General features: G+C 38.9%; 1 protein-coding gene across 1 annotated transcript in view; it reads left to right on the top strand.

Moving 5' to 3' along the window:
- The window catches only part of cttnbp2 (cortactin binding protein 2), a 166,440-nt gene that overhangs the window by 123,215 nt on the left and 16,775 nt on the right, over nt 1-26,450 (top strand). The window contains exons 11-14 of the mRNA XM_049573026.1: nt 9,112-9,207; nt 15,687-15,766; nt 18,363-18,449; nt 21,112-21,211. Of these exons, the coding sequence (XP_049428983.1) occupies nt 9,112-9,207; nt 15,687-15,766; nt 18,363-18,449; nt 21,112-21,211 (363 nt within the window). The remainder of the gene's footprint in view (nt 1-9,111; nt 9,208-15,686; nt 15,767-18,362; nt 18,450-21,111; nt 21,212-26,450) is intronic.

Here is a 26,450-nt window from a genome sequence, read left to right as displayed (position 1 = left end):
AATAATTGTATAATAAATAAAGTAAAAATGTAGTAATAATAATAATAACACATATTTTATACAATATGTAATACATATGTAATAATAATAAGGGAGCGACAAATAAATAAATAAATAGTTTAATATTTAGAAAAGTCAGCTGGCAGGACCCGAGAGCTGTCTGTTCCATAGGTGAGGTGTATGTTTTTTTTTGTTTTATTTTTTGCATCTAATGCCTCCTCTTCCTCATATGGCACTCTTATTCCCGTCCTGATAAACCTCTCTCCTGCCTTTGCTTTTCCTTTTTTCTTTGTCTCCCTCCTCGTCCATCTTGATGACCTGAGGGGACAGAAAGGACAGATGGAGACAGAGACATGTTTTCTGTCTGCTGATGTCTGAGCTGCTGCTCTCAGTGTGCTGTGAGCCTTTTCATGTCCCTATTGGATTACAGCGTCTGATGCAGCTGGTTGTGATAAAGAGCAGGATAAGGTGTATCTTGTTGGCAGAGGTCCGCTCACTCTTGTTGTCTCTCACTCTGTTTGACTGTAGGTTGATGTCGCTGCCGCCTGTTCGTGTCCTGTAAACCTGACACTCCTCTTAGATTAATGAACTGTAGCGTAAAGACGTCTTCTTAAGGTCATGTAAGGTAGCCTGAAGCGGCCATATTGGGGCTCCAACAGCGTCTGTGAACAGCTGATTGTGTTAAAGAAATAAATAACTCATCTTCTGTGTCTCTGTTAACAGTTAATATTGATATTTGGTTTATTTTGTGTTCACATGAGAGCTGCTCGTGTCTGTTCTGGAGAGTTGATCTTCCATTAGCAGCACTGAAACTGTTGAGTCTGTAGTCAGTTATTTGGCCTTTAAGTTGCAGGACAAATAGCAAGCAGAAAAACAGTTCTTTGTTTAAAGGGATAGTTCAGATCTTTTAAAGTGGGGTCGTATGAGGTACTTATCCATAGTCACTGTGTTACATACAGTAGATGTCAGATTGGAGAAGCAGGCTGGAGTCCAACACGAAAGCTAAGCAATGTACTGCTGTGGAGGAGTCAGCAACAAAACATATTTTAGCCACCTGAAAAATGTCCCACAAGTTTAAGCTATTTTCTTACCTTTCTGTCAGACAGCCAGTTTCATCAGGGAAGCCGTTAATGTCCTCAGTTCCCATTTATGTGCTCGCCAAATCCACCAGACTCCACTGAGAATAACTTCGCTCGCTGAACCTGTGAGCTGCTGCTCTATGGCTGCTTTGATCAGTTAGTGAAGTTGTTGTGAGAAAAAGAAGAAGACGATATACTTCATCAATCCCTGAGGGGAAAGTCAATTTTTTTCCACTCTGTTGTCATACACACACAGGCCCGAAATACACACACATGCACAAACAGGACGTATACATGCATTAAATGGAGAGTTGTCAGAGTGAAGGGGCTGTAGTATCTTACCCAAGGGCACCTCAGCAGTGCTCAGGAGGCAAACTGGCAGAGATGGGACCAAGTCACACATGTGCAAGTCTCAAGTAAGTCTCAAGTCTTAACCTTCAAGTCTCAAGTAAATCCCAAGTCATTTTTTCTTGGGCAAGTCAAGTCAAGTCACAGGTTATGTCAAGTCAACTCCTGTAATAGGTCAAGTCAAGTCCAAGTCAAGTCACCTTATTATTTTAATTTTACCTGCAGAATCTGATCTTAATAAAGTGAAAAGACAAGATATAAGTAACTGTCAGTAAACACTGACTTCATCGCTGCATTGTTTACTTTTCAGGGACGACCCCCATGCGCGCACACACACACACACACACACACACACACACACACACTAACCAAGGCAGCGGCCAAAATCATCCATTTAGCTCATTTAACCCTGTGTTGCTCGTTCATAAAACGTACAGCCGGTCTTGTGATGAACCGGTCGGAATGTTCGCTCACGTTTTCTGGGGTTAATGTTAGCAAATAAATTAAAAAACAAGTTCCACCAAACTGACACATTATTGTAATAAAGCTGGGAATACATATCCAGTGCATACAAACTGTATCACTTACTTGAGATGACTACACTCCACCAGTCTCCACCGGCCCATCCTCCTCATCCACAAATCTCAACGAGACTGTCCTGTCCCTCGTCGACCTCCTCGACATTTCTCCTCTAGTATTTACAAAACTATAACTGACTATAACTATCTATGAGCTATAAAAACACGAACTATTGCAAAAAAGACGAATGATGGCAAAACTACGAACTATGGTGAAAACACTCAAAAACACAGCATAAAAAAAACTCAACAGCTCTCAAAAAAACACAAATACTATTATTTACAACACTAAATATTATTTACAAATAAAACGCCACCCAAATTCCACTAAAACTCACACAAAACACTTGCACTCTCCTCCTGCTGTGCTCAATTCCCTCCCCTCCTCCACAGGTAATGACGTCACTACCGTAATGTACCGTGTATCACTAGCTTTCAGAATCTGTTGGAATTACGTTGATAGCGTGAACGGTCGAGGAGTTACTGTAATTTGAAAAATAAATATAAAAATAAAATTAAAATCAGTTATGAGTTTTCCACATCGATGCTCGCATCGGTCAAGACAGAATCTCGATGCATCTAAAAATCGACTTTTTTCCCTCACCCCTACTCCATACTTGGACCGTACCTGGACTTGAACTGGCAACCCTTCGGTTCCCAGCCCAAGTCCCTATGGACTGAGCTACTGCCGCTTTTGTTGCATCATTGTGTGACTTGTGTGAATCTAAACTGACCCTTTAAAACACCAAACTCACACAATGACATCACTGTTTTTCTCAACGGAGTCCAGCTCTGAAGAGAGCGATATAAAGCTTCATTTTCCTGTTGGAAATCTGTCTGACGTTAAGGTGAAGTGATGAAAATACCTTCAATATAACGTTCACTAAAACTGAAATTGATTTTTTTTAGGAGGGTGAAACCCATTTTGTTGCAGCCTCCGACCACAGCAGTAGATTTTTCAGCTTCTGTGTTGGACGTCAGCCTGCTTCTCCAAACTTGAGACATAGGAAACCCCACCTCAGAAGATCTGAACTGTCCCTTTAAGTGTTTGAGTGTGTCTCTTATATGTGTATCTTATCTGTTGGGCTGGTGTGAGATGTGCCCTGTCAGAGAGAGAAGTTTGGCTGATGGTCGAAGCTTCACACACGTGATACTGTTTTTCTTCTTTTGTTGAATGGATAGGTAATTGGTGTTGGAACATATGTGTGTATGTGTGTGTTGTTTCTGTGTCTTTCTGGTGATCAGATATCATCAGTGTGTGGTTGGTTCTCTAACTAGAGGCTTGGTTAGGGTTAGAGTTACGTGTGTGTGAGTGTGTGTGTGTGTGATGCAGTGCAGGTGTGTCTGAGTCCCAGACTGATCGATGTCCTCTGCCTCAAACAGCGAGGACTACCTCTCTCCGTCTCTCTGCCTCAGTCTCTCGTGTTTGTCTCTCGTTACACCTCCGTGTCACATGTTTACCGACTCTGCCACTGTCACTGTGTTTTACACACAACATGGAAAGACACCGGTGTGTTTATGTGTGTTTTTGGGATGACGATCAAAGAAAGCAGGAGCAGAGGAGGGATGCATAATGGATGAGATGGAGGGAGGGGAGGAAGATTCCAATTTGGGAGAAGATGTCTGTCTTCTGTGTCAAAAGGGATCAAACTGCAGACATCCAGACACGCTTTGGTGTCTGGCTTTGTGTCTCATTTGCCTCAACATGTCTGCATATATTTCCCTTTTCCCCCGGTGTGTGTGTGTATGTGTGTGTGTTCACATTTGATTCGTGAGGTTTCGTGGCAGCCTTTTGACAGCACTACAGCTTCTGACATGTTTCAAATCCTGCCCGAAACTCCATCGTCAGATCGTTTTAAATTAGACGATCAGCAGAAAGTCTGAGCAGCGATTTTCATATGTAGCTTTATTTCATCAGGAAAGTCCCTCATTAAGATTTAAAATGTTGTTTAAAGGGATGCCCTGACAAAGACAGCAGCACAGAGGACAGAGGTTACAGAACATATTCAATCAAATTTGATCATCAGCTCATAATGTGAGTCAATGTTAAGCCAAAATAACAAACTTAAGAACATAAATTAATCTGCATTATTCTGATAATTCATTAACTGATGGTTGATTAATGTCGGCTGTTGGTGAGCGTCTGTCGCTCTTGTCTTTGTGGTGTGTCTCTCACCGTTGGCACTAATCGGCCTTTGTCTGCTTCTTTATGCCTCTAGGTTGGTGATAGCTGTGGGTGTGCGTGTGTCAGCGTATGTACATGGAAGTATACAGAGATAAGTTATTGTATTTCACGTAGAGAAATGTACACAGCAGCAGGGGTGTCAAAGGCTGCCTTTACACTACCATGTCTTGATGCCCAATTCCGATTTGTTGCCTATATCCGATTTTTCCTGACTGCTGTTTACATGTTCTATTCACCTTATTTTTCACGGAGACACGGAGGCAAAGCAGAACGCAGCCAGCTCTCTGCTGGTACACTGGAGACGGGGATCAAGCAGTTTGTCTCACTCGGGATAGATTGTGCTTTTTTGGTTCATAGTTTTTGATTAACGTGCGATTTATTCGGCTTTCCTTCCTTTCCCTCGCTCATGAGCACGTCATCAAAATGCACTGTCGTCGCATTATTCATGACGTATGAGGTGGATTGCCAGGAAATATCCAATCTGTCTGTTTAGATTACAGTCCTATTGGCAGATTGGTTCATATCCGATATATTTCCACATATGAAGGAGGCCTGAATCTGATCTGACAATATCCGATATCATTCGTTTTTTTTCCTGTTTACACGTTCATGTTACAGATCCAATCTGTGCCACTTCAGAGGAAAAAATCGGAATTGGGTCACTTGAACCATGTAGCGTAAAGTAGGCTAAACTCATTTTAGTTAATGGGCCACATTCAGCTCAATTTGATCAACTGGGCCGGACCAGTAAAATCACAGCCCAATAACCTGTAAACAACACCAAATGTTTCTCTTTCTTTTCGTGTCAAGACGTAAAGACATTATGAACATACTCGTCCATTTACAGAACAGATGATGAACAACCTGAGATGTCTCAGTTTTTCCACATTCAGTCAGTCGACCACTCACAGTCAATACATGAGCATTTTTCAATACATTTCTACTCCTGTGTTGTAAAGCTGGCATCACCACACCAAACTAAAGTGGAAGCTACTGATGAACTAGGTGAAGTTATCGCGTACCCTACAAACATTTACAGATCTAAACTCTGGCAGTGGCTTAGCAATAGGGTTCCATCGATATGGTTTTAGGATAGAAGTCTGATGCAGCTGCTGATTGACAATATTTTGCACTGTGTGGACCTTGAACTAATGACTGAGGACAAATCAGGACCCCGTGGCTGCACCAGTTGGGAACCACTGATGTAAACTGAGTAACTTTGAGTTTGGGACTGATGGTTAAAACAAACAGATTAAAGATGTCAGCTCGGCCTCTGGATAAAATCATGATAGGGATTTTTTTCAATATTTTATTCCATTTCAAAGGCAAAAGTATGAGTTGATTATTCTGAAAGATAACCGTTATATTGATAATTAAGATAATTATTTGGAGCCTGACTTTCTACACAGCTGGTTCCAGTGTTCCTCCTGTTTTACTTTCACTCTGCAGTTACTTATTACAGGACAGCAGCGTTAGTTCTTTGTAAAAATGGAATTTCATTTTTCATAAAGTTGGATCTGCAGTGAGAGAGAAAAACCTCCAACTTCTTCCTGCACAGTTTCTCTGGGGGATGAAACCAAAGTGCAGCAGTAGTTTGGTGAGTTTTCCGTATAAATGGAGACTTGTATTGTATTTCAGCACAGGAGAATTAAACCACCACTTCTGGAAGTTTTATGAGTTTACTGTGGAGTGGAGAGTTGGAGTCGTCTGTCACTGAGCCTCAGGCTGAGTCGTCAGCCCCTCTGTGGCCTTTCTGTAAGTCCACAATGTTTCTGTCCACAGAGCAATGTTGGAAAAGCTCAAAGTTTAACAGTATGTGGAGACTATTAACTTTTACTTGTTTTTTTACTTCTCTGATCATGTGAATATGATCCAGGTGAGTCAGAGGGAAGCACAGCTAGAATACAAATGAGGAAACTCCTGCATGCTGTCACACTGATGGTAGATTTATTAATTTATGACATTTCAGTCAGTTTGACTTTCATCAGGTCGATCAGAAACTTGTTTCCATTTACATCCAGCCAGTGTTTTAGTTGTAACATCCTCCATATCAGTTAGATCTGCCTAAACCTTTCAGTGTTTCCTGTTCTGATTGAAGGTGCATTCGAAGGTTCTCCAGGTTATGAACAGAATCCATATCAACAGTGTTTCTTATCAGCATCAGGCAGGTATTTCTGCTTAAGAGCTTGATGATTAAAGAAAAATAATCTTAATTTGTGTAACAAGATTGTTATGCCTCCGCACCACCTCAGGCACTATGTTTTCAGGTTGTCCTTCTGTCTGTCCCATCCATGTGAACACAGTATTTCAAGAAAACCCCCATTGAATTTCTTCAAATTTGGCCCGAATGTCCACTTGGATTCAGTGAGGCACTGATTAGTTTTTGGTGGACATAGGTCAAGGTCACCTTGACTTAATCTGTCTCATTCTCATGAACGTGATCTTTCTAGAGCTCCTTGAGGGAATTTCTCTAAATTTGGCACAAACATTCACTTGGAAATGACGATTTACTGTTTCGGATTTTATGGTCGAAAGTCAGAGGTCAGTGTGACCTTGCATCTGTCTCATTCTTATAGACCTTAGATCTTCGGGAACACCTTATGGGAATTTTTTTAAATAATTTTTACACACACCCCCACTTGGACTGAAAAATAAACTTATTAAAATTTTGTCATGGAAGTCAAGGTCAGTGTGACCTCACAAAAAGTTCTTGGCCATAACTCGAGAATTCATAAACTAATTATGACAAAATCTCACAAATATGATTAAGTGATGAAATTTTATATCCAAAAGGTCAAAGGTCAGCTTGACTGTGACATCATCATGTTTTAACGTCACATCTCAGGAACAGAAGGGGAGACATTTCATCAGATACTGAATTGACCTATGGCTAAGCCACGCCCCCCTCCACTCACTCGGACAAAATATCAACATTCAGTGCCCGGCGCTATGGCAGGTGTCACAGTACACGACATTTCACAGGAGGCAATTGTTGATTTTTGGGGACATAACGATCAGATGTCATTGAGAAGTAACCAAAAGGGCCTAAACTACGCATTGGAGGGATATATTCATCATTTTATTGTTGAGAAGGTCGATGAAAAGCTTAAATTACAAGCCAAAATTTACAGGTCACAGTGTACGCTTGTGAACCGCATCTGGTTGCCGTCACCATCAAAGACAACAAGTTAAAGTGCCACTGAAGTTAAGGTTTTTGGCTCAGAATATGAGAAAAGGATAACGGCCTTTTTACCATCTTTACCAAGAGTGTCTCTCCGTTAGTTTGGTGCTACAGTATTTACACTGAATCATTCAGCATAACGTTTGCCAACCTTTGTTATCTCTGCCATTACAGATAAGTTAATGAAGCTAAGCTCCAGAAGTTAACGTTAGCTTAACTAGAGCCCTTTGGACAACAGCTAACAATGATGTACCATCACCAAAGTACAAAACTAGAACAAAATAGGCTAATGAACTCCCAGCAAACAAGGTGACATGATGAACAACGCAGCTAGGAGCTAACGTTAGGCTAACTTTAGCTAACGTTAGCTAGAGATGTTAAAGATAACTTTATATTTCTTTCCAGCAAAGTGACAATATGTTGCCTCAAACACAATGTTGACTTACCTTAGAACAGATGTAGACATCATTGTTAATCTTATTCACGTTGAGTTGATGTTGTGGTCTAACGTTACCACACAACTTTATCCAAAGGAGACACTTTTCTCGGTTGAGATGTGGTTTAAAGTGTAAAAATACACCTGGTCGCCCAGCCTCTCAGGATACCTTGTGTCAGAGTTGCATGTACCCCATGCACACCGTTTGACCATTTTTAGACTCCAAATCTCAGAAAAAGCTCATAAAACCCAACAAAACTGACTTTCTGTAATGCATTTCAATGGACGTCCAGGCAGAGAATGTCCCAGTGTATGGGAATGGCTATACGCACTGTGATTGGCTCATTGTGTTTGAGGGCGGGGCTTAGCCATAGGTCAATTGGTGACTCTAATCTTGACACTGTGCTGATTGTATAGATCTTCTGTGTGTGAAGCGTCCATGTTTTCACTGACATGGATGGAGACTGTCAGCGAAAAGCCCACGGGGGCCATCGGGGGCCGTCAGTGTGGGACACCTTATGCTGACTAGGGCAGCAGACGCTCACCGACGGCCCAACATGACTGAGTGCTGACTGTCAGCTTGGTGTGTCAGGGCCTTAAGAAAACACCTTTGTTATGAAGATATACATGCAGAAATCACAGCATAATCACTTCAATGTGTTTGTCAATGAAAATGAGAATAATGTTGTAAAAATCAACATCCCCTCTAAAAACATAAACGATATTGCAATTACAGTTTCAGTCAATAAATTACAGTATATTCAAAATCAGTCTCAGTGCCACAGTGAATACTATTCAAACACTAGAACAAAAAGACCTGATTCATTTTCCAGTAAAGACATTTTACATTTTAAATGCTAAATCTCCTCTTCAGATGCATCATGTCCTGATGTGATGTGTGTTTGCTCTAATTAGACCCTGTGAGAGCAGCAGCCCTGCTGTGTCTCTGCTTCATATGTCAGAGGAGGAGAACATTCTGTGTATTAATGTTGCATCTCTGTAGCATTTCCCTCAGAAAAGTACATTCTGTACTTCACATAATGGAGCAAGGCAGCAGAAAAGCCTTTATGCTACATTATATGGGACATCCAGATAAATTATACATTGTGGTCCTTATAATTTATGCATATTCCATATTTAATGCAGATACTGCATCTATAATATTTTGTGTTTGTGTAAGTCAGTGGCATTCTCTTGTGTTTCATAGTGTTTGATATTGTAATCTTTGAGCTCATTTGAACGAGTGTGTGTCCAGTTATTTGCGTGAGTGTGTCTCACAGTGTGTCTCTGCTCGTCTCTTCCAGGTGACACCGAGTGGTTGCCAGATCAGGAGCTGCCTCTATCCCCCTGGGACCTGGTCAGAAAGCCCCTCAGCCAGCGCATCACCATCCGCCTCAAAGGTACAAACCTGGCAACTTAGAGTCTGAGTTCATTCAGCAGCACTGAGCCAAAACCACAGAATCAAAGCGACCATTGCTGATAACAGATACCATTTGGTGGATGAAAGGGCCTTACAAATCAGTTTGGATGCGTTTGCAGTGTGGGCAGCGATGTACCAGGATCTGCCTGCTGAGTCACACCACATGAGGGAACATTAAAGCCACAACAGTTTTCAAGAATAAGTCATTTGACTCATTAATAATCATTCTGAATCAGGAGGAATAAATGATTGTAATTGATCAAGTTTATTATTTTTGATTGTCCGACACTGACAGAGCAGGGGTCTCCTTTGTAAACGTAAACATTTGTGGCGTATTGATTATGAATACAGTCCATCTGATGCTGGTTTTGTTTCATCACTGTAGCCAGTATCTCACTATCACTATCCTCATTCAGATTTTAAGAAGCTACAAATTATATTCAGACACAAAATAAGTCTGAAAAGCTGCAAAACAGAACGAAGCACAGAGAGTTGTTGACTAGAGATGATACGCCGTCTCATGGCGGTCGCTTCCTGTCGACGTTACAGATCAGAAGCACAGAGAGTTGTTGACTAGAGATGATACGCCGTCTCATGGCGGTCGCTTCCTGTCGACGTTACAGATCAGAAGCACAGAGAGTTGTTGACTAGAGATGATACGCCGTCTCATGGCGGTCGCTTCCTGTCGACGTTACAGATCAGAAGTACAGAGAGTTGTTGACTAGAGATGATACGCCGTCTCATGGCGGTCGCTTCCTGTCGACGTTACAGATCAGAAGTACAGAGAGTTGTTGACTAGAGATGATACGCCGTCTCATGGCGGTCGCTTCCTGTCGACGTTACAGATCAGAAGCACAGAGAGTTGTTGACTAGAGATGATACGCCGTCTCATGGCGGTCGCTTCCTGTCAACGTTACAGATCAGAAACACAGAGAGTCGTTGACTAGAGATGATACACCGTCTCATCGTGGTCACTTCCTGTGAATTGGCATCTTATTAGAACGTTGCAGAGCGGAGCGTTGTAAGTAGTTGCCTGTTTCAACATCGCTGCAGTGAGCACAATTGTGCAGCCACAGAGCACACTGGAAACGTTGAGGTGGCTGCCGCACACTTCTCCCTCTCCAGTCGAATTACGTCCATTTTCACCACCTTCATATATGTTCTGTGTAAATTAGTTAAGTCTGGAAATGAAGCAGGTGACAGCTCTCAGACAATTATTAAACTACATTCTCACTATGAGTCGTAATCATAGAGATCAGACCAACATCACCATAAAAAACTTATATAAATAAATTGTGTTTGGGTATCAAAGTTTAATCTTCAGATGATATCCCAGGGTCGGGGATACACTGATTGTCACGATCATTTTTGCGAGGTGTGACGCACTGATGGTGTAAACATATAGATACTGCGGTGACACTCTGTAGGAGCTCTGCATCGACCATTTATAGTGAAGCATGGGTGTGTAGAGGGTGGGATATTGAGGCTGAACCACGTGCTGACAATACCAAGTTGATTTTGGATTTAACAAGGGAAATTGCAGGCACACACATGGTTTTATAAATCAGAATATTTTTTGGCACACGCTGCTTTCTGCTTCTGTCCGCACGTACACTGTTAGTATGGATCCTACGCACTGTTTTAATAATGCAACCCCTGGTCTGTCTGGCCAGGATCCACTTTTCTTCAGCTACAGTCCACACACAGACTGACTTTAAGGGAAACTTTGCTGATTTTCATCCAGCTTTGTGTCACTGCAGTGTGGGAGGTGTGTGCAGATGAATGGTGTTTGGCTTCCCGCCGTGTTGCCAGCGCCCGGAGCTCCTCCGCTCTTTGTCGGCAGTGGTGCAGATGATGTGAAATCTTGCTGGCGGATGAGCATAGAGCTGGCAACATGAAGGAAGGTTGAGTGCTGTTCATTTGCATGTACTGCCCACGTTGTAAGGATACAAAGCTATTTGAGGATCGACAAAGTTTCACTTTGACAGACAATATTACAACAAAAATGGATCTTAAAATGTTTACGTGCTGCATCCAGAGTAATATTTTAACATTAAAGTGCTGCACGTGGTAAACGGACTGAACTTGTAAAGCACCTTTCTCCGACCACACAAAGCACTTTAACACTACATGTCACATTCACCTATTCACACGCTGATGGAACGGCCATCGGGAGCAGATTGGGGTTCAGTGTCTTGTCCGAGGATACTTTGACATGCGGACTGGAGGAGCTGGGGATTGATCCACCGGTCTTCCAATTAGTGGAAGACCGGTGGATCAACATAACGACTCATGATGTGGTGGCACATTTTGGACATTTTTGTGGCCACGCGGCACACCCAGCGAACAGGACAAGACTGACAGGAAATGATGCCAATCAACCGTGTTTGTCACGAGTGAGACTGACACTTAAAGTCAGACCGATGTCGCTACATCCTGGTTTACACGTGTCAGATTCACTGTGGTTCCTCTGATTTGTGGTTTTACCAGGCTGCTGAAAAATAACAGGTTAGTCCAGCTACTGCCGGATTCTTCTTCTTTCTTCTTGCCTCACATATTTAATCACTTCAGATGGACCTGTGACTGCCCAAATAACAATGTGGAAGAGCAGAATCATCCTTTGCAGCAGCCGGGGTTTGATTCCAACCCAAGGCCCTTTTAAAATAAAATCTACCACAAATTACACATTTAAACAGCTCCCAAATACAAAAAATGTCCCCTGGGATCTATATATATAAATCAACAGGTGATTTCCTTCTTTTAGTAAAATCCTAAATGATTGTTTTTTTCCCACCTGGACCTTTATGCTCTGCCATTTCTCCTCTAATCATCAGGCTGTAACCTGTGACAGGCTGTTATGATACCACAACTATCACACACTCACATATATGGAGTTTATTCACGTAGGTTTACATCACCAAAGGTTTATGAGAAAATCACTTGATGACACTGACGCTGTGCTGCTGCCAGAGGAGCCGCTGAATGAGTTCCCTCTGAGCAGTAAGTCACTAAAAGAGTCTGAGAAGTAAAACATTCAGGACGCCACAGTTTATTCCACACTACTGAATCTGTTCCTCTTTTTGGAACCACCGCACAGCCGGTAATAATTCACTTTCAGCCATGCTTGTTGTTGCCATGGGTAACAGTATGACGTCAATATGTCAACAAGTCGAAATATGGCGAGTATCACAACATCAGTTTTTCGTATGATATTAAAAATGTTCCCATGTTATAATGAACGAGATGATATGGCACACCCCTGGTGTTTAGTAATAATGGTCCTGGTCCTGCACCTAAATGAAAATAATCTCTGTTTGACGCCATGTTAAAGACACAACTGGGACCAGAGCAGGACTGGACACAGAACCAGAACAGTTCCTCGGACATCAGTGTTAATGATTGTATATGAGTCGCAGCAGCAGCTCAGAGCAGCAGACAGTTTCACTCCACAGTTATTGGAATAATCTTTCTTACTGTCTGCTGCCTCTGTTCCTTAAAATGCTTTATCTAGTCTCAGTGAGTCAGGAAAAAGAAGAGGAGAACAATAGTCTGGCACCATGAAAATCAGAGTGAGCAGCAGCCAAGCTCTCCACCTCTCTCTCCCTCTGCCTCCTCTTCACTCGTTCATCAGTGCATTTTCTCTTTTTCTGCTTCTCTCGGCGTCTTTCTCCGTTTCCGCCTTTGTCTCTGTTGTATTCATTTTCTCCCCGTCTTTCTGAGCGTCTACCTCCAGAAGACGTCTCATTAAGTGAGGGGGGGTGGGGTTGGGTGGGTGAAGTCCTGACTCAGAGGTCCGTATCGATCTGCCTGTCCGTCCGCCCACCGTCACTGTGATGGCGCCGAGCCAGGAAACGTCCAGCTCTTCAGTTTTCGCCCTCAGCTTGTTTGTTGGTCTCACACTCCCAGGCGTCAGTGGAGAGAAATCTATTCCTGAAACAGCTGTCAGAAATTAATCAAATATTTATAGAAATTTGGTCAAGAGACAGCGTGTATGAAATGTTTAACAGTTATGTCTCATACCCATAAAATCCAAACATGTTACATCCCTTAAGTTTCTTCTTTGTTATTGTCTTCTTTTTAGAACAATTTGAGGAAACTATGGGTGCATTTCACTAAAACGTTTATGCTTGTGGGAGGTGGGAAAATTGGTGTTTTAATAAAAGGCAAGTAAATTTATATAGCAGCATTCAGACACAAGGCAATTCAAAGTGTTTTACAGGGACATCAAAATACATTAAATGTAATACTTAATACACTAATAATACATTAAAACTGTATTTAAAAGACAATAAATAAATAAATTGGGGGAAAATGAGGAAAAGGAAAAAGGAGGAGAAAAGTTTTCAATATGGAGAATAATGTCTCCATTTTGTTCATAATCGATGAAAAAAGCTCGACTCTTCTAGAAAACCAGCAAATTACAGACCTGTAAAATAAAACATCACTGTAAAATAAGATGGATCTGTAGTCAGGGTACAGCAGGGGGGATGTGCCAAAGTTGGGGAGACAAATGACTGATAATATGGAGAGCTGACACGTGTCGATGATGGGCGGCGTATTCTGACAGATTGACGTACATCAAACATTTAATGACACACTTCAAGGCGCTGTAGATGTGTCGTCTCACATAGGAAACAATGGATGTTTTGACACATATGAGACATGTCCCCCTGTACTGTGTGGAAAAAGTTCTTAAACTTTAAAGTTTTAAGTGTTTCCGGAATCATTTGGAAATTATTGTTCAGCATCTGTACAGAAGCAATGAGGCATTAAAGGACAATCTGAAGTAAAGTCCTTCTGTTAGTGCCACTGATGAGAGTAAAGTTAAGACGAGCCAGGGAAGTCCTGCTCTACCAAGACTGTTGATATCAAGGACGCAGTCAGCCGAGCTGAGGCAAGGCGCTCCGACAAATAGACCAGGCACCTAGATGGCAGAAACATGAGGCGCGTAGCAACAACAGCGAGCAAAAAGCTTCATTGTCATTTTAAAAAATTACTAAAAGCTGCCCCCAGCTGCTGAAACGCCTTCTGTGTGATCGGGGCTTTAACTTCTGTCCTTGACTAAGGAAACCTTTTAAGAGATTCTGTGCAACACCCTTAAGTAATTTCCTCAGCTAAGGAAACCTTAAGAAACCTTAAGAAAGCAAACATAGGCTGCTGTCAGCCCTAGAGTGGTCTCCTCTGGTCTGATTCAGGGACTCATGTTGTTCCAAAGTTGTATAATTGCCTAGAGTTGGTTGGTGTTCTCACGGCAGCATTTACAAGCGGACCAGATCAAATGCCTTGTGTGAGAAAGCTGCTCTTGATTGGTCAGAATTTCCATGTGGGAAAAATCCAGGAAGTAAAGCAAACGTTGAAGAAGAGTACACTTGCAAGATAAATGTGACACTTTCTAATGTCACAATGGAGGGACAACTACGCAGGTTGATTTTAGCGCTGCTCATCGTGGACTATATTGCTGTCATTGTTCATTTTAGTCAAAGCATACAGTTTGAAAACGAGGCAAATGCGGCTCCAACTAGAAAACAATGTTTTGATGCATTGGATGTGCTGAATGTGCATATTAAGGCAGTACAGGAGGAGGTGCACATTAATAATCCTAAAACCAACCGCACCAGAGTTCCTTTGTTCCAGAGTTCCAACCGGACCGAGACCTTCTTGAAGAGGTGGTCTCAGTCCGGTTGTTTTGGTGCACACCTGAGTGTGATTGCTGTGTTCACACATGCCCAAACGAACCGCACTGAGGGGGCAAATGAACTTGAGTTTGATTGAACTGAACCAAACAGGGTGCTCTGTACGACCGGCCACAGACCCTCTGGCATCAGGAAAATGATACTTGACTCTTGTAAAAAACGTTATTTGCATTTAAAGCAGATGAACACATCATATTGTTATATTTAATTACATGGAGGGTTTGAAATGAGATTTTTAGCAGCAGTAGATTAATCAACATCACGCAGGTGTTTACTGGTGTATGGAGCGAACATAATTAATAAAGCTTTTAAAACATGTTCAAAAATGATTCTGTGACCATTTGAAAAAAAAAACATTAAATGAGAATGTTTGAGGAAGGATGAGTGAGTGTTTTTGATTTCCTCAGGAAGCAGATTAAAACCTCTCTCAGCTGTAATTCATCCCCCTCACTGATAAAAAGCATTAAGAGCTATTAAGTGAGTGAATGACCACACTGACCGCCGCTCTGTTCTAATTAACTGACAGCAGCGTTCACGATTATTACATCGCAGGTTGAAAAGCACCTGAGGATGAACAGCTGTTGAATATTGTGGGCGCTGCACCTGTGGCGTCCTAAGTTTCAGGACAAGGGCACCTTGAGATTTGCAGCTGTGTGATGTAACCGTGGAGCCGCTGGTTGTCGGCTGTCGACACTGAGTGTGTAAACCGCAGCGGATCTGAGGATTTATTGTGTGAATTTTGCGTGTGTGTGTGTGTTTTTGACAGGTCTGTCTGAGTCGTGTCTCGATGAGCTGGCTCTGGAATACCTCTTCCCTCTGCCGCTGCTGCACAACTACGTCCGCCTGGTACGCAAACACACACACACACACACACACGCTCATGCAAACACACACAAAGGACTGCAAGGGATTGTGGGATTAAATGAGTAAGACGTCGAAAAATAGGGAGGAAGCTGGAAGACTGCAGCAGGAGAGTGGTAGTGAAAGGCAGAGGAGAGAAGAGGTGATGGACGGATGAAAGGAGACAGAGAAAGAGAGGATTAAAGTGCAGCTGCAGCTACAGCGCCCTCTGCTGGCTGTGTGGAGGCAAAGACGCGGAGCTGAAGGGAGTCAGGATCATCAATTTACATTTTACGAGAGCAATAAAACACATGATGGAACCTGCAGATGAAAGAAACATCAGTGACGTCACACACTGTGAAACTGAAGCTTCTCCAGGCTCAGATTTTATCCAGCTGCGTCTGTTAATGCTTTTAATCCCACTTTTCATGTCTGATTTATAGATGTTGTGACGGTCAGCCGAAGCTTTGAACCACAGTGACTCCAGTCTGACAGTGACACATGCTGCACAGCTCAGATCAGTACTGCAGCATGCAGCTGAGTTAAACAGGTTTAGACTGCAACTGATTTATTATTAATGAAGCAGGTTATTATTTTCTATATAGTCAATTAATCATTTTAATATTTTATTAATATGAATATAATAAGAAGGAGGGATAGCAGCAATTTATAGTGGTGAAGCTGTAACCAACATGTTTTTATTCTGACCACTGATTTCTATTTATCAGCTTATCAGTTATTAAATAAGAGGGAGTTAATAAAGTAACAGTGTGATAGCTGAGTGGTTGTAGTGATAATAGAGTAATGACAGTGTAATGGCAGTAGTATATTAGAAACAGATGTGTAGTAGTAGTAATAGTTTAGTAGTAGTGTAGTGAGGGTAGACAAGTGATAGTACTGTTAATATACTGATGATGTAGTAGTCATTTTTCCACATTTGTGATGCTGAGCTTGAGAAATAAAATTGAATTTAATAGAAAAGTAGAAGTATTACAAATGTGTAGTGGTGATGATAGTGTACTAGCAATGTGTAGTATTAGTAATAGTGTTGTAGTCGTAGTAGCACTAGTACGAGTGTAGTAGTGACAGAAGAGAGGTAGTAGTGATAATGTAGAGATAGTGATAGATAGGGGTGTAACGGTACACAAAAATCACGGTTCGGTACGTACCTCGGTACACAAGTCATGGTTCCGTTTTTTTTTTTTTTTCGGTACAGTAATGAAAAAAATAGACAACTATTAAATATCTTTTACTTATTGGTAACCTTATTAAAACATACCACCACAGCAGTTAACTCTTTTTACACAATTTCTGAATGAAACAAATATATATAAAATCCTGCTTTTTCACATTGTTTGAATGAAAATAGAAATATAAAAGTGAAAAATAAAATCCTGCTGTTTTGTTAACACATTTTTTGAATGAAAAATATAAATATACATTTCTGCTTTAACAGTTTTACTCAATTAAAATAAAAAGTATAGTGCAGCTGGTCAGCTTTAAAGCCTGCTCAGATTCAGTTTTACTAGGAACTTACTTAGCTTTCCCACTTTGTTAAAGTGCAGTAAACAAAACATGCTTATATCTAAAGTGCAGCGTAAACAATTTTACTCAACTCCAATGGCGTTGGTTATTTCTTTAGCGCGATGGTCAGGGAAACGCTCTTTCTTTTTAAACGACGACGATATCGTAGTTTGCACCAGATTGCTTTTTCTAGTCGTGCCGGTTAACGTTCAAACTCGGGTGGTGTGGCTTTAGATGCGTTAGCATGTTAGACGTGTTTCCAAGTACATACCCGACCGCTGTGTCGGCACACTGCTTTTGTCTTGTCCACTTGTTTATTTCCATCTTCGTATTTTACCCTGAAACCAAAGTGTTCCCAAAAGGAGGACTTAAGATTTGCGGGTGGGTCTTCAGGTTCATCAGGCTCACTTGCCATGTTGTCAAAATGCGAGAATGCGCTGCACAAAGTGAAGGCGGAGATTTACGGTTGGACTCGGTCCGTCGCTCAATTATGTCCGTCGGGGAACTAGATATTTTAAATGGTTCGGCTCGCAAAAATGGAATTAAAATAAAACAAAATAAAATACAATAATATCCTACGCCCAATAATTCGGTACAGGGTCATGCCGAACCGAAAGTTGCGTACCGAACGGTTCGACACAAATACATGTACCGTTACGGCCCTGGTGATAGAAATTGTATTTAACCAGGATAGGTCATAGTAATGGTGGTAGTAGTCGTCGTCATCGGTGTAGTAGTAGCACCAGTACTAGTGTAGTACTGGTAATGATAGTAGTAGACGTAGGAGTGATAGTGGTGAAATAGTGAGAGTATTTATAGTGATCGTGTAGTGGTGGTAGTGGTTACAGAGTGGCTGTAGTTATAGATAAGAAGTAATAGTAGTGACAGAGTAAGTACTGGTGGTGTAGATGGAGTACCACTGACAGAGAACCAGTAGTAAAAGTGTTGTAGGGATAAAGTAGTAACAGTTCTAAAGAAGTTATCTGAAGTCTGATCGTTTCATTATTACCTCATCATGAACTCTTCTGTTGATCAGTTTATCGATGAGTCATCCACCTGTTTCTGTCTGTGTGTTCAGGTGGAACAGTACGGGAACCTCATCTTTCACGGGCTGGAGGGCAGCTGTCAGGAGTACATCGCCAGTCTGGTCGCTCACTGCATCAAGGTTGGTCCACCAGTTCACCAACACTGATCCAGGAAGCTTCAAGCTTCATAATGGAACATGATATTAAATGTTTAAAACTTATTCATCTCAAATACAAATGAGAGAAACACCCATGTCAGGTAAATCTTTATTGATGAAGCTGCTAATACAGTTCTATTACAGCTCCAATAGAGGAATAAAAACACATCAAAGATTTTTTATATATCAATTTGTTTTACAGTAACAATACATATATAGGTATTGTTTTAAAATGCCACTGATGTGATGTATGTAGAACTTCTCAAGCAAATTTGCAGTTCTTGTCCGTGTTTCGACTTTTAGTGGATGAAAAACATCATAAAACACTTTAATACAGCCAAAGAGACAAACAATAAAACAGAGACAGCTCATGTCTCATTAAACACGTACAGTATATTTAGAAACAGTATTTTCAGTAGAGATGTTGTCAGTGTTCCCTGAGCAGATATCATGGGCTTCCAATTTTAAAATCTGACACAAATACAGATGACATACTGAGGTGTGTGCAGTCGTCCAGTCAGGTGAGGAGCAGGCTCATGTTGCTGTCTCAGTGAAGCAGAGACCTGTCGTACAGCTGCCTTAAAGTGGTTTCTCTTCAAAGGAAAATCATTCACAGTCCAAGTGGACCATGAGAGGTGAAAGTGTGTGAGGCGTTTTTCATCTCCGAGGATTCTGAGATTAAAAAGTTTGGGAAACCTCCCCCTCCCCCGTTTTTGCAGAGAAGTTAATTTTGGCTCTGTTGCACAGTGTGATGCAATGAAACAGAAATTGGATGCAAACACCAAACCACTAAAATATCTCAGGACAGTATGATGAAAGTTATAGTCCAGTCCTGCTGCTGCTGGACATCTACAGGTCAGGATGACATCTACAGTAACAGCCAGCAGCAGCTGTGGCTGGAGGCGTAATGTTTAAGGTTGTCCAGCCGTCACATCATTGGGAATGCGATATCTCAAAACCAGCTTGAAGGAATTATTTTCAGATTTGGCACAAATGTCCACTTGGACTCAACAATGAACAGATTAGATTTTGTGGTCATAGGACAAAGGTCAAGGACACTGAGACAGTGTCTGTCTTATTCTTATGAATATGATATCTCAAGTACAGCTTGAGGGAAATTCTCAAAATTTGGCACAAACATCCAGTGTATTTTTTTTGGCACTTTGAGCACAAAAAGCCAAGCATCATCCAGCTCCACTATATGAGAAAGGCAGACATCTGATGAACTGATCAGAATATGGTGGCCGCAGTTAAGGGTCACTTTGACCTTGCATCCATCTCATTCTCATGAATGGAATATCTCAAGAACACCCTTAGGGATTCTTTTCATTTTTGGCATAAACGTCCACCTAGTTTCAATGATAAACTAATTCGATTTTGATGGTCTTAGGTCAAAGTCCAGATCACAATGACCCCGTCTGTCTCATTCTTGTGAATGTGATGCTTTAGGGAAATTCTTGAATCTGGCACAAACATCCACTTTCCACTCAACGGTGAACTGATTAGAATCTGATGGTCAAAGGTCAAGGTCACCATGACCTTGTTTACTTCTTATTCTCTTGGGTGTGATATCTCAGGAACACCTTGATAGATTTTTTCCCCCACAAATTTGGCACAAACATCCACTTCGACTCAGCAATGAACTGATTAGATTTTGATGGTCATAGGTCAAGGTCACTGTGACTTTGCATCTATCTCATTCTCGTGAATGCAATATCTCAAGAAGGACTTGAGAGAATTTCTTTAAATTTGTCACAAATGTCCACATGGACCTGACGATGAACTAATAAGATTTTGGTGGTCTTAGGTCAAAGGTCAAGGTCACTGTGACCTCATCTGTCTAATTCTTGTGAACATGATATCTCAATATCACCTTGAGGAATTTTCTTTTTAATACAAATTTGGCACAAACGTCCACTTGACCTCAAGAATGAACTGATTCGAATTTGGTGATTAAAGGTCAAGGTCAGTGTGACCTCAAAAACTAGTTTTTGGCAATACCTCAATAATTCATACACTAATTATGACAGAATTTCACTCAAATGTCTAACAGGATAAAATAATGAAGTGATGGCATTTTATATCCAAAAGGTCAAAGGTCAACATCACTATGACATCATCATGTTTTAGTGTCATATCTCAGGAGCAGAAGGGGAGACATTTGGTCAGATACTGAATTGGTGACTCTAATCTTGAAACTGTGCTGATTGTATAGATCTTCTGTGTGTGAAGCATCCATGTTTGATACAGACGTGAGGCTGCGTCACACTGCTGTAACTGTCAGAGCACATTTGTTAATGTGTTCATGTAATGCTGTTTGAATCACTGCAGTGTTCAGTCTGGGGGAGGGGTGGCAGTTTTCCCATGGTTTAGAGCTCTATACATTTACCTTACAAATTTAAAAATGAAATGAATGAAGGACGGAGGAAAAATGTCTTCATGCCGACTGTACTCTCTTTGATCGCAGCGATGTGCCTGGAAAAGCCCTCTCTGCTCATTCACATTCTCCTCTTGCTGCATTTCTCTGGGCACATAGTAGTAGTAGTAGATTTCCTTTGTTTCCATGGCAACGTGCTCCCTCTTTACCTCTCTTGTGTCTCACTCGTCCCACCCTCCCCTCCCCTCCTCTGTTTCTCTCCACCAGTCGAAGCAGGAGGCAGGGGGGCTCGGCTGTGACGTGGTGAGGGTAGAGGTGGAGGACAGCCTGACCAAAGAGCAGCTGCTGGAGACTTTCATCAGCTGTGGTAGGGACACACACACACACACACACACACACACACACACACACACACACGCTGTATTGTGATTTTTGACAACATACTATACTGTGATGTTTTTTATGATTTTTGATAACATGCTATTCTAGGACTTTTTTTTATGATTTTTGACGACATACTATACTATGGTGTTTTTTTATGATTGTGGACAACAGACTATACTGTGACGTTTGTTTATGATTTTTGACGACATACTATAGTATGATGTTTTTTATGATTTTTGACGACATGCTATACTGTGACATTTTTTATGTTTTTTGACGACATACTATACTATGACTTTTTTATGATTTTTGACGACATACTATACTATGACGTTTTTTATGATTTTTGACGACATACTATACTATGACATTTTTTATGATTTTTGACGACATGCTATACTATGACGTTTTTTCTATGATTTTTGACAACATGCTATACTATGACGTTTTTTATGATTTTTGACAACATGCTATACTATGACGTTTTTTCTATGATTTTTGACGACATGCTATACTATGACGTTTTTTTATAATTTTTGACGACATGCTATACTATGATGTTTTTTCTATGATTTTTGACGACATGCTATACTATGACATTTTTTATGATTTTTGACGACATGCTATACTATGATGTTTTTTTATAATTTTTGACGACATGCTATACTATGACGTTTTTTCTATGATTTTTGACGACATGCTATACTATGACATTTTTTATGATTTTTGACGACATGCTATACTGTGACGTTCTTTATAATTTTTGACGACATGCTATACTATGACGTTTTTTCTATGATATTTGACGACATATATTAACATGACTTTTTTTTCATGGTTTTGGACGACATGCTATACTCTGACCATTTTTGATGATTTCTATGACAAATGTTAACATGACATTTTTTCATGGTCTTCAATGACATGCTATACTATGACGTTTTTTCACGATTTTGGATAACATCCTATTCTATGATGTTTTTTTTTATGATTTTTGATAACATGCTATTCTAGGACTTTTTTTTATGATTTTTGACGACATACTATACTATGGTGTTTTTTTATGATTGTGGACAACAGACTATACTGTGACGTTTGTTTATGATTTTTGACGACATACTATAGTATGACGTTTTTTATGATTTTTGACGACATGCTATACTGTGACATTTTTTATGATTTTTGACGACATACTATACTATGACTTTTTTATGATTTTTGACGACATACTATACTATGACGTTTTTTATGATTTTTGACGACATGCTATACTATGACGTTTTTTATGATTTTTGACGACATACTGTTTTTTTTATAATTTTTGACGACATGCTATACTATGACGTTTTTTTATAATTTTTGACGACATGCTATACTATGACGTTTTTTCTATGATTTTTGACAACATGCTATACTATGACGTTTTTTATGATTTTTGACAACATGCTATACTATGACGTTTTTTCTATGATTTTTGACGACATGCTATACTATGATGTTTTTTCTATGATTTTTGACGACATGCTATACTATGACATTTTTTATGATTTTTGACGACATGCTATACTATGATGTTTTTTTATAATTTTTGACGACATGCTATACTATGACGTTTTTTCTATTATTTTTGACGACATGCTATACTATGACATTTTTTATGATTTTTGACGACATGCTATACTGTGACGTTCTTTATAATTTTTGACGACATGCTATACTATGACGTTTTTTCTATGATATTTGACGACATATATTAACATGACTTTTTTTTCATGGTTTTGGACGACATGCTATACTATGACATTTTTTGATGATTTTTATGACAAATGTTAACATGACATTTTTTCATGGTCTTCAATGACATGCTATACTATGACGTTTTTTCACGATTTTGGATAACATCCTATTCTATGATGTTTTTTTATGATTTTTGATAACATGCTATTCTAGGACTTTTTTTTATGATTTTTGACGACATACTATACTATGGTGTTTTTTTATGATTGTGGACAACAGACTATACTGTGACGTTTGTTTATGATTTTTGACGACATACTATAGTATGACGTTTTTTATGATTTTTGACGACATGCTATACTGTGACATTTTTTATGATTTTTTAAGACACACTTTACTATCACTTTTTTATGATTTTTGACGATATACTATACTATGACGTTTTTTATGATTTTTGACGACATGCTATACTGTGACGTTTTTTCTATATTTGACGACATGCTATACTATGACGTTTTTTTATCATTTTTGACGACATACTATACTATGACATTTTTTATGATTTTTGACGACGTGCTATACTATGATGTTTTTTCTATATTTGACATGCTATACTATCACATTTTTATGATTTTTGACGACATACTATACTGTTTTTTTATAATTTTTGACGACATGCTATACTATGATGTTTTTTATAATTTTTGACGACATGCTATACTATGACGTTTTTTATGATTTTTGACAACATACTGTTTTTTTTTTATAATTTTTGACGACATGCTATACTATGACGTTTTTTTATAATTTTTGACGACATGCTATACTATGACGTTTTTTCTATGATATTTGACGACATATATTAACATGACTTTTTTTTCATGGTTTTGGACGACATGCTATACTATGACATTTTTTGATGATTTTTATGACAAATGTTAACATGACATTTTTTCATGGTCTTCAATGACATGCTATACTATGACGTTTTTTCACGAGTGTGGATAACATCCTATTCTATGAGGTGTTTTTCTGATTTTTGATAACATGCTATTCTAGGACTTTTTTATGATTTTTGTGACATACTATACTATGGTGTTTTTTTATGATTGTGGACAACAGACTATACTGTGACGTTTGTTTATGATTTTTGACGACATACTATAGTATGACGTTTTTTATGATTTTTGACGACATGCTATACTGTGACATTTTTTATGATTTTTGACGACATACTATACTATGACTTTTTTATGATTTTTGACGATATACTATACTATGACGTTTTTTATGATTTTTGACGACATGCTATACTGTGACGTTTTTTCTATATTTGACGACATGCTATACTATGACGTTTTTTTATCATTTTTGACGACATACTATACTATGACATTTTTTATGATTTTTGACGACGTGCTATACTATGATGTTTTTTCTATATTTGACGACATGCTATACTATCACATTTTTTATGATTTTTGACGACATACTATACTGTTTTTTTATAATTTTTGACGACATGCTATACTATGATGTTTTTTATAATTTTTGACGACATGCTATACTATGACGTTTTTTATAATTTTTGACGACATGCTATACTATGATGTTTTTTATAATTTTTGACGACATGCTATACTATGACGTTTTTTCTTTTTGATACTATATTTTTGACGACATGCTATACTATGATGTTTTTTTCTATGATTTTTGACGACATGCTATACTATGACATTTTTTATGATTTTTGACGACATGCTATACTATGACATTTTTTATGATTTTTGACGACATGCTATACTATGACATTTTTCATGGTTTTGGACGACATGCTATACTATGACATTTTTTGATGATTTTTATGACAAATGTTAACATGACATTTTTTCATGGTCTTCAATGACATGCTATACTATGACGTTTTTTCACGATTTTGGATAACATCCTATTCTATGATGTTTTTTTATGATTTTTGATAACATGCTATTCTAGGACTTTTTTTTTATGATTTTTGACGACATACTATACTATGGTGTTTTTATGATGGTGGACAACAGACTATACTGTGACGTTTGTTTATGATTTTTGACGACATACTATAGTATGACGTTTTTTATGATTTTTGACGACATGCTATACTGTGACATTTTTTATGATTTTTGACGACATACTATACTATGACTTTTTTATGATTTTTGACGACATACTATACTATGACGTTTTTTATGATTTTTGACGACATGCTATACTGTGACGTTTTTTCTATATTTGACGACATGCTATACTATGACGTTTTTTATCATTTTTGACGACATACTATACTATGACATTTTTTATGATTTTTGACGACGTGCTATACTATGATGTTTTTTCTATATTTGACGACATGCTATACTATCACATTTTTTATGATTTTTGACGACATACTATACTATGACATTTTTTATGATTTTTGACGACGTGCTATACTATGATGTTTTTTCTATATTTGACGACATGCTATACTATCACATTTTTTATGATTTTTGACGACATACTATACTGTTTTTTTATAATTTTTGACGACATGCTATACTATGATGTTTTTTATAATTTTTGACGACATGCTATACTATGACGTTTTTTATGATTTTTGACAACATACTGTTTTTTTTTATAATTTTTGACGACATGCTATACTATGACGTTTTTTTATAATTTTTGACGACATGCTATACTATGACGTTTTTTCTATGATTTTTGACAACATGCTATACTATGACGTTTTTTATGATTTTTGACGACATGCTATACTATGACGTTTTTTCTATGATTTTTGACGACATGCTATACTATGACGTTTTTTATAATTTTTGACGACATGCTATACTATGATGTTTTTTCTATGATTTTTGACGACATGCTATACTATGACATTTTTTATGATTTTTGACGACATGCTATACTATGACATTTTTTATGATTTTTGACGGCATGCTATACTATGATGTTTTTTTATAATTTTTGACGACATGCTATACTATGACGTTTTTTCTATGATTTTTGACGACATGCTATACTGTGACGTTCTTTATAATTTTTGACGACATGCTATACTATGACATTTTTTATGATTTTTGACGACATGCTATACTGTGACGTTCTTTATAATTTTTGACGACATGCTATACTATGACATTTTTTATGATTTTTGATGACATGCTATACTGTGACGTTCTTTATAATTTTTGACGACATGCTATACTATGACGTTTTTTCTATGATATTTGACGACATATATTAACATGACTTTTTTTTCATGGTTTTGGACGACATGCTATACTATGACATTTTTTGATGATTTTTAACAACATGCTATACAATGACTTTTTTTCATGATTTTTATGACAAATGTTAACATGACATTTTTTCATGGTCTTCAATGACATGCTATACTATGACGTTTTTTCACGATTTTGGATAACATCCTATTCTATGATGTT

This window comes from Epinephelus fuscoguttatus, linkage group LG4, assembly GCF_011397635.1.
Source record: "Epinephelus fuscoguttatus linkage group LG4, E.fuscoguttatus.final_Chr_v1".
NCBI classification, from domain to species: domain Eukaryota; kingdom Metazoa; phylum Chordata; class Actinopteri; order Perciformes; family Serranidae; genus Epinephelus; species Epinephelus fuscoguttatus.
The sequence above is the reverse complement of the archived record's forward strand: the minus strand, read 5'-3'. Positions and strand labels throughout refer to the sequence as shown.